This window comes from Polyodon spathula, chromosome 51 (assembly GCF_017654505.1).
Source record: "Polyodon spathula isolate WHYD16114869_AA chromosome 51, ASM1765450v1, whole genome shotgun sequence".
NCBI lineage: Eukaryota > Metazoa > Chordata > Actinopteri > Acipenseriformes > Polyodontidae > Polyodon > Polyodon spathula.
The window spans coordinates 85,708-95,707 of NC_054584.1; the positions used below are offsets into that span (position 1 = coordinate 85,708).

At 49.9% G+C, this 10,000-nt stretch overlaps 1 protein-coding gene across 3 annotated transcripts in view; it reads right to left on the bottom strand.

Moving 5' to 3' along the window:
* Positions 1 to 8,707, bottom strand: part of LOC121306955 (histone-lysine N-methyltransferase SETDB1-like) — a 20,297-nt gene extending 11,590 nt beyond the window's left edge. For 2 of the 3 annotated variants that reach the window (XM_041238980.1, XM_041238978.1), the window contains exons 1-9: positions 8,525 to 8,707; positions 5,962 to 6,190; positions 5,108 to 5,286; positions 4,267 to 4,316; positions 4,002 to 4,113; positions 3,398 to 3,553; positions 2,317 to 2,521; positions 1,460 to 1,533; positions 976 to 1,166 (exon numbers count right to left, since the gene is read on the bottom strand). In XM_041238980.1, the coding sequence (XP_041094914.1) occupies positions 976 to 1,166; positions 1,460 to 1,533; positions 2,317 to 2,521; positions 3,398 to 3,553; positions 4,002 to 4,113; positions 4,267 to 4,316; positions 5,108 to 5,286; positions 5,962 to 6,176 (1,182 nt within the window). In that variant the 5' untranslated portion in view covers positions 6,177 to 6,190; positions 8,525 to 8,707. Of the gene's footprint in view, positions 1 to 975; positions 1,167 to 1,459; positions 1,534 to 2,316; positions 2,522 to 3,397; positions 3,554 to 4,001; positions 4,114 to 4,266; positions 4,317 to 5,107; positions 5,287 to 5,961; positions 6,191 to 8,524 lie in introns of those variants that run through there. The other variant, XM_041238981.1, reaches the window with a different exon arrangement.
* Between the last annotated feature and the right edge of the window lie 1,293 nt (positions 8,708 to 10,000).

A 10,000-nucleotide genomic window follows, 5' to 3' on the forward strand; every position in this document is an offset into this window, starting at 1 on the left:
TGATTACTATACTGATTACACACACAGAGAGTGGAGGGGCTCAGGGGTGTGATTACTATACTGATTACACACACAGAGAGTGGAGGGGCTCAGGGGTGTGATTACTATACTGATCACACACACAGAGAGTGGAGGGGCTCAGGGGTGTGATTACTATACTGATCACACACACAGAGAGTGGAGGGGCTCAGGGGTGTGATTACTATACTGATTACACACACAGAGAGTGGAGGGGCTCAGGGGTGTGATTACTATACTGATCACACACACAGAGAGTGGAGGGGCTCAGGGGTGTGATTACTATACTGATCACACACACAGAGAGTGGAGGGGCTCAGGGGTGTGATTACTATACTGATCACACACACAGAGAGTGGAGGGGCTCAGGGGTGTGATTACTATACTGATTACACACACAGAGAGTGGAGGGGCTCAGGGGTGTGATTACTATACTGATTACACACACAGAGAGTGGAGGGGCTCAGGGGTGTGATTACTATACTGATTACACACACAGAGAGTGGAGGGGCTCAGGGGTGTGATTACTATACTGATTACACACACAGAGAGTGGAGGGGCTCAGGGGTGTGATTACTATACTGATTACACACACAGAGAGTGGAGGGGCTCAGGGGTGTGATTACTATACTGATTACACACACAGAGAGTGGAGGGGTCAGGGGTGGGGCTCATACTGATTACACACACAGAGAGTGGAGGGGCTCAGGGGTGTGATTACTATACTGATTACACACACAGAGAGTGGAGGGGCTCAGGGGTGTGATTACTATACTGATTACACACACAGAGAGTGGAGGGGCTCAGTGTGCTATACTGCGGGGCAGTGGTGTGATTACTATACTGATTACACACACAGAGAGTGGAGGGGCTCAGGGGTGTGATTATTAAACTGTAGTGTGCGTGCGGGGCAGTAGGCGCAGGCGTGTGTGGCAGCGTGCGTTGAAAGCACCTCACCAGGAAGAGGATTTTCACCAGGCTGCCGTCCACTTCCTCCACGCGGGACTTCCACCAGGTCCCCTCCCACTCCGTCTTGATCAGCTGACCTGCTTTGAGCAGCACCATTGGCCGGTTGGGGTAGGAGGTGACGTACTCCTCGATGAAGTCACGGCAGGAAGCATCCTCGATATCCTCCCAGGTCTTTTTCACTGAGGCAGAGAAACAGAGAGAGAGAGAGAGAGAGAGACAGAGATGGAGAGAGACAGAGATAGAGAGATGGAGAGAGACAGAGAGCCAGAGAGAGAAAAATTCAGCTTTGCCATGAGGTTAACAAGCATTCATTTCAGTAGCTTAAACACATGGGTGAACTCATTTGGCTTCATAAAGTCGAGCAAAACCTGCTGAATAACGTCACGTTAGCATACTGTAGTTTTCCATGGTACTTAATGAAAAAAAAAATTGAGAATAATGATTTTAAACGTAGCATGTGCTCCGCACTCACACGGCCGGCAGATCGGGTACAGCTCTGGCAGACTGACGTAAGAGGCATAGCCGTCATCGAAGAAGATCAGAAACCTGGGGGAGAGAAACAGCGGAGCGCTTCAGTGCTGAAGACTACGCCTGCTCACTCGGATCAAAACCATCTGCGTCTCTGGAATAGTCAGCAAGAGGAGCAAACTAATTCAAATCTATTGTTTTTAATAGAATAGGGAGTAACCCCATTCTAAATGGGAGGCAAATTAAACTAGACAAAAATACAGGAGTCTGATTATTAAACTCACAGTGAAACCAGGACTGGATCACACCGCTGTGCAGCGGGAGTCTGATTATTAAACTCACAGTGAAACCAGGACTGGATCACACTGCTGTGCAGCGGGAGTCTGATTATTAAACTCCTAGTGAAACCAGGACTGGATCACACTGCTGTGCAGCGGGAGTCTGATTATTAAACTCCTAGTGAAAGCAGGACTGGATCACACTGCTGTGCAGCGGGAGTCTGATTATTAAACTCCTAGTGAAACCAGGACTGGATCACACTGCTGTGCAGCGGGAGTCTCATTATTAAACTCCTAGTGAAAGCAGGACTGGATCACACCGCTGTGCAGCGGGAGTCTGATTATTAAACTCCTAGTGAAAGCAGGACTGGATCACACTGCTGTGCAGCGGGAGTCTGATTATTAAACTCCTAGTGAAACCAGGACTGGATCACACTGCTGTGCAGCGGGAGTCTGATTATTAAACTCACAGTGAAACCAGGACTGGATCACACCGCCGTGCAGCGGGAGCCTCGTTCCCCCTGCCCTGCGTTGCTTTACAGTAGAGAAGCTGACGGGACGTCCTGCTTTAAGAAGGACCCACCTCATTTTGTTCTTGCTGTTGGGCATCTCTGCCACCACGCCCGCGTAGAGCCACACCTGGCTCCCGTCCTTGTACTTGGCGACCACGCGGGCGCCCACGTGCAGCCTGTCCAGCGCGGGGTGGTAGTCGAACGCCACGTGGTTCCCCGACAGCAGGCTCTTCCCCTTGTTGTCGAATTTCACTTTGTATTTGAAGCTGCCCGAGCCTGAGGTGTTAGGAGAGAGAGACAGGAGGGTGAGCCCCCTGGATGTCCAGCGCTAAACCTGACATGGGTGAAACTGGCGTGAGGACAAGTCATGAGGAAGGGATCCAGCTGCTTATGCAGAGGGAGTCTTGCACGCATGCACACATGCAGCTATGGTCACGTGTTCTGCGTCACCCTATAGAATTAAAACTTAATTTTGCTTCATAAAGTCGAATGAAAATCCGGTGAATAATTACACAGCCGCCGCTCTGTATAGTTCTCCAGATACTTGGTGTAAAACTGCGTTTTCATTCTGCAGTTATTTCTGATCACGTGATGTCAAATAAAACACCTCAATTACACTCATAATCACGGTTTTGTTTTTTTTTTACATCTAAATTCAAAATTTCTAGGTGATGATCAGAGCTGTTAATATCAGACCACATTGATACACACAGTGACACACACACACACACACACACACAGTGACACACACACACACACACACACACACACACACACACACACACACACACACACACACACACACACACACACACACACACACACACACACACACACACACACACACACACACACACACACACACACACACACACACCTGACAACACACACACACACACATGACACACACACAGTGACACACACACACACACACACACACACACACACACACACACACACACACACACACACACACACACACACACACACACACACACACACACAGTGACACACACACACACACACACACACACACACACACACACACACACACACACACACACACACACACACACACACACACACACACACACGCTTGAACCCGCTCAGTCCAGTCGTCTCTGCGATCGTGTGTGTGGGCGGCACTCCTACCCGTGGGGTTGATGGCGATCAAGGTGCCCTTGTGCCAGGTCTTGGTCCTCTTCTTGCCCAGGATGCGCATGTACAGCACCAGCTCCCCCTCTTTCACTGCGGCGTCCCCTGCCTGCTGCGGGGGCTGGGAGGAGACACTCTGAGGGGCTGGGGGTCCTGGAGACAAGCACGCAAAAACAACAGCAGTAAGCAGCTATCCCACCGCTGCGGGGGCTGGGAGGAGAGAGAGATAGAGAGATAGAGACAGATACACAGACAGACAGAGAGATATACAGACAGATACATTGATAGATAGACAGACAGACAGCCAGAGACAGACATGCACACCCAATTTTGTTAGCGGGCACGCAGCTCTCTCGCTCCTCTCGGTTCAGCAGGGAGGTGGAGGGGGGACAGACAGACAGACAGACAGCTCTCTCGCTCACCTCGGTTCAGCAGGGAGGTGGAGGGGGGACAGACAGACAGACAGACAGCTCTCTCGCTCCTCTCGGTTCAGCAGGGAGGAGGAGGGGGGATAGACAGACAGACAGCTCTCTCGCTCACCTCGGTTCAGCAGGGAGGTGGAGGGGGGACAGACAGACAGACAGACAGCTCTCTCGCTCACCTCGGTTCAGCAGGGAGGTGGAGGGGGGCTCAGGGCTGCTCTTGGAAACGGCATCCACAAACTTCTGGACCTCCTGAGCAGACTTCTTCATAGCGGCCATTGCATCTTTAAACTGAAAAACAATAGAGACGACGAGGCTGGAAATCTAACATCACTCACTGCAGAGAACAACGAATCCTTTAAAACCAGGGAGGGGTCACGAAATTATACTTAAACAACAACAGCAAAAAATGAAATGAAATAAAGGAAACGGTCCGATCCTCACCACTGCCGGATCCTTGGCGTTGGGAGCAGCCGGCTTCGCTGCAGGAACGACTGCAAGGAGGAGAACGAAAACAAAATATCAGAAATGAAATCTTGGATTCAACCAAGTGCAAATGGGCCGCAGCTCCGCCCCCTGGTTCTGAGACCCAGCAGACGCGGTTACAGCAGGACCGGGCCGCAGCTCCGCCCCCTGGTTCTGAGACCCAGCAGACGCGGTTACAGCGGGACCGGGACGCAGCTCCGCCCCCTGGTTCTCCGAGACCCAGCAGACGCGGTTACAGCGGGACCGGGCCGCAGCTCCGCCCCCTGGTTCTGAGACCCAGCAGACGCGGTTACAGTGGGACCGGGCCGCAGCTCCGCCCCCTGGTTCTCCGAGACCCAGCAGACGCGGTTACAGCGGGACCGGGCCGCAGCTCCGCCCCCTGGTTCTCCGAGACCCAGCAGACGCGGTTACAGCGGGACCGGGCCGCAGCTCCGCCCCCTGGTTCTGAGACCCAGCAGACGCGGTTACAGCGGGACCGGGCCGCAGCTCCGCCCCCTGGTTCTGAGACCCAGCAGACGCGGTTACAGCGGGACCGGGCCGCAGCTCCGCCCCCTGGTTCTGAGACCCAGCAGACGCGGTTACAGCGGGACCGGGCCGCAGCTCCGCCCCCTGGTTCTGAGACCCAGCAGACGCGGTTACAGCGGGACCGGGCCGCAGCTCCGCCCCCTGGTTCTGAGACCCAGCAGACGCGGTTACAGCGGGACCGGGCCGCAGCTCCGCCCCCTGGTTCTCCGAGACCCAGCAGACGCGGTTACAGCGGGACCGGGCTGCAGCTCCGCCCCCTGGTTCTCTCTCGTACCGTGCTCCTCGTCCACCACCACTTCGTCGTCCTCGTCCTCCTCATCGTCGATCTCGATGACCTCACCCTCTCTGCCCCCCTTGGAGCCCGCGCCCTCGTCCTCAGAGCTGCTCTCCCGATAGCTCAGACTCAGCTTGGAGTAGAGCTCCTTCACCAGAGCCTCGCAGTCCACCACAGACCTGACAGGGAGGAGGGGGGGGGGGCAGAGTCAGCACGTCAGAGTGTTTATGGGCATCAAGAATGATTGACAGGGGTCTCCAGTCCTGGTCCTGGGGGGGCCGCTGTCCCTCCTGGTTTCTGTTCCAACTGTACCCTAAAATTAATTAACTGGACCAACTTCTAATAAACACTTCAAACCCAGGAGGGCCACCGCCGGTCCAGGACCAGGACCGGACCCTCTTGATGTGTGGTTGCACTATCATTGTTTAGGAGCGTGTGTGAGCTAAACACAGCCTGAAGAGCTGGGGAGGGGGGGGCTGTTATCTCACAACAATCAGGAGAAGCCATCTTAAGAGGGCCTCCATCATTCTCTTATCAATAACTGCTGCATTGTTTTTTTCTGTATAAGACTGTGTGTGTGTGCGTGCATGCGTGCATTTATTTATATATGGAAAAGACTGTAAAAAAGAGATAGATAGATATACAGAGATAGATAGATAGACAGATAGAGACAGGATATAATAGTTTTGTAAACACAACACAGCTAGAATTGTTATTAATATCAGTGTGGCTTGAAAGCTGGTTCCAGGAGACCCCCCCCCCCCCCCCCCCCCCCCCCCCCCCCCCCCCGAAACCTACAGTCTCCTGAAACCAGGCTCCAAGCGAGAAGCAGGAGAAGAAGCAGGAGTCCGTACTGTGAAGCGTCCACAAAGAGCTTGTCCACAGACTCCACCTCGGCCTCTTTCTGCTGCACCCAGCTCTCCAGCTCTCTCAGCTGCGCTTTGCGCTGCTTGATGAAGTCACATTTCTCCACCTCGTGGTCGATCCAGACCCGCAGCTCATCCATGGACACCCCCAGCTCCTCCACCACCTCCTGCTCCATCCTGGAGACGTCCACCGGGGACGCCATCGCCGGCCGGCCCCCTGCAAGAGAGAGGTGGGGTGAACAGAGGGGACAGACCGGGAGGAGGACACACACGCAGCTCTCGCTGCCGTCTCACCCTGCACGGACTCCTGGCATCACAGGGTCCTGAACACTGACAATGCCATTCCTTTACATTAGAGACATTAGCTTGCCTTTTATTTAATTCTATCCCATTCTGCACATCCTGGGTCAGTCCCAGCCTATCAAATCCAGTCCACTTGGTTCTGTCTTTTCTAAGCTGAGGTAGTGCACTTGACTGGACTACAGTTAGTACACCTGCTGATCCCCGCTGCAGAGCATCTGAAGAAAATCTGCAGAATCAGACTGAACAAGAGCCTGCTTGTGATGTCATTCACCACACTTTCATAACAATAATAATCATATTCATATAGACGGGGTGGAATTCAATATGTTACAAGAGAACATTATTCAGCAGCTTTCACTGGACTCTATGAAGCTGAGGGAGTTCATTCTATATAGAGGGGGTGCAATTCAATATGAGAACAAGGGAACATTATTCAGCAGCTTTCACTGGACTCTATGAAGCTGAGGGAGTTCATTCTATATAGAGGGGGTGCAATTCAATATGAGAACAAGGGAACATTATTCAGCAGCTTTCACTGGACTCTATGAAGCTGAGGGAGTTCATTCTATATAGAGGGGGTGCAATTCAATATGAGAACAAGGGAACATTATTCAGCAGCTTTCACTGGACTCTATGAAGCTGAGGGAGTTCATTCTATATAGAGGGGGTGCAATTCAATATGTTAACAAGAGAACATTATTCAGCAGCTTTCACTGGACTCTATGAAGCTGAGGGAGTTCATTCTATATAGAGGGGGTGCAATTCAATATGTTAACAAGGGAACATTATTCAGCAGCTTTCACTGGACTCTATGAAGCTGAGGGAGTTCATTCTATAGGGGGTGCAATTCAATATGTTAACAAGGGAACATTATTCAGCAGCTTTCACTGGACTCTATGAAGCTGAGGGAGTTCATTCTATATAGAGGGGGTGCAATTCAATATGTTAACAAGGGAACATTATTCAGCAGCTTTCACTGGACTCTATGAAGCTGAGGGAGTTCATTCTATATAGAGGGGGTGCAATTCAATATGTTAACAAGGGAACATTATTCAGCAGCTTTCACTGGACTCTATGAAGCTGAGGGAGTTCATTCTATATAGAGGGGGTGCAATTCAATATGAGAACAAGGGAACATTATTCAGCAGCTTTCACTGGACTCTATGAAGCTGAGGGAGTTCATTCTATATAGAGGGGGTGCAATTCAATATGTTAACAAGGGAACATTATTCAGCAGCTTTCACTGGACTCTATGAAGCTGAGGGAGTTCATTCTATATAGAGGGGGTGCAATTCAATATGAGAACAAGGGAACATTATTCAGCAGCTTTCACTGGACTCTATGAAGCTGAGGGAGTTCATTCTATATAGAGGGGGTGCAATTCAATATGTGAACAAGGGAACATTATTCAGCAGCTTTCACTGGACTCTATGAAGCTGAGGGAGTTCATTCTATATAGAGGGGGTGCAATTCAATATGTTAACAAGGGAACATTATTCAGCAGCTTTCACTGGACTCTATGAAGCTGAGGGAGTTCATTCTATATAGAGGGGGTGCAATTCAATATGAGAACAAGGGAACATTATTCAGCAGCTTTCACTGGACTCTATGCCGGCGAAATTAACAGATCAGGCAGGAGACAAAGAGAAGGATTTTCCACAACAAGAAGAAAAGTAGCCGGGTAATCAGACCAGGGCTATAACGACACGGAATTAATAACAATAATGATAATGTTACCGTTAAGCACAGCAAGGCGTGAAGAGTTACACAGACTGAAGGAACTGAATTAGAAGTTGGCGTCGCGGTGATTAGCTATGGATGGGAAATGTAGTCTTTCCACGCAAGCCGCCCTGCGCTCACAAACACGCACAGCGGGACCTCGGACCCGAGGCAGCGCGGATCACACCCCGCCCGGAGGGGGCTGGCTGCTGAATCCGCCCTGCGGCTGCGGGAGCTCGCAAACCGCCCGTTTTCAGGAATTATTACTTAGGAAAAATACAAAAAAAACTACAAAAAGTCGAGCAGCAATGACGCGGCGCACGCGTGTGACGACACGGCTGGCTTGCGCGTGAATTCAAAACAATTGCTTTTATAAGAAAAACAAAACAAACCATTTTGTATTTTAATTGTACTTTTTATTATTTATTTTTTATTTATTTTTTGCACAAACGTATCTGTTCCCCCCCTCGGCTGGGAAACCGCGAGTAATTTAAACGCCTCCCTCGTTATTTAAAAGCCGTTTTCTTACCTTGTTTCGATGAGAAGCCTGGCTCGGGTTGGTTGGTTGGTTTGTTTGCTTGTTTGTTTGTTAATTAATTAATATTCTTTCCCGAAGATGCCCAGAAGCCTGGATATCCTCTTTTTAATCGCCGCTACGATCCCGCTGAAATGCGGGCTTCTCTTCGCCGCCTGTAGGGGCTGGCTGACCCGGGTCCGCTGCGCACGCCCACTTTCCACTCCGCGGCCAATCCGAACCCGGATTCACAGACTGGCGGTCTCTGTGACCAATAGCCGGCGCCGGAATGGAAAGATAAAAAAACACAGCCGCCGTTTGTTTCGCTCCAACCAATCGCTGAAGGCGGCGATATGATTGACATCCAGCTCAGCCAACCGGTGATGGCTTGACTTCGGCGGGAACGGCCCTTTTTATTGACGGGCAGACGACGTGACCCTCGATTAATTAATTATTCTTGATTTCTCTGTTAATTTGTTCTGTGTTTAAATTCACTGACTGACCCATCAAATAGATTCGCAGATAATGTCTGATTAAAGGACAGCTTTTCTATATTTTGTTTAAGTCGCTTTGGATAAACGCGTCTGCTAAATAATAATAATAATAATAGAAATTAATATTATATAATAATTATTAATAATAATAATAATAATAATAATAATAATAATAATAATATATTATTCGAATGCACCAGTTTACCTTACAATATTCCTCACGGTTCAAAACACATTAGAACTGCACACGGGGCTCTGCATGATAGACTGGCGTTCTTTAAATTATTAATGATTCAGTTTCATTAAAAGGTTTCCCACACAGCGCAGTGTGATACAGCACAGACAGGATGGGTAAAGCACAGGGAAGCATTGCAAAGCACAGAGAGGTCTGGTAAAGCATAGGGAAGCATTGTAAAGCACAGAGAGGTCTGGTAAAGCACAGGGAAGCATTGTAAAGCACAGAGAGGTCTGGTAAAGCACAGGGAAGCATTGTAAAGCACAGAGAGGTCTGGTAAAGCACAGGGAAGCATTGTAAAGCACAGAGAGGTCTGGTAAAGCATAGGGAAGCATTGTAAAGCACAGAGAGGTCTGGTAAAGCATAGGGAAGCATTGTAAAGCACAGAGAGGTCTGGTAAAGCATAGGGAAGCATTGTAAAGCACAGAGAGGTCTGGTAAAGCATAGGGAAGCATTGTAAAGCACAGAGAGGTCTGGTAAAGCATAGGGAAGCATTGTAAAGCACAGAGAGGTCTGGTAAAGCATAGGGAAGCATTGTAAAGCACAGAGAGGTCTGGTAAAGCATAGGGAAGCATTGTAAAGCACAGAGAGGTCTGGTAAAGCATAGGGAAGCATTGTAAAGCACAGAGAGGTCTGGTAAAGCATAGGGAAGCATTGTAAAGCACAGAGAGGTCTGGTAAAGCATAGGGAAGCATTGTAAAGCACAGAGAGGTCTGGTAAAGCATAGGGAAGCATTGTAAAGCACAGAGAGGTCTGGTAAAG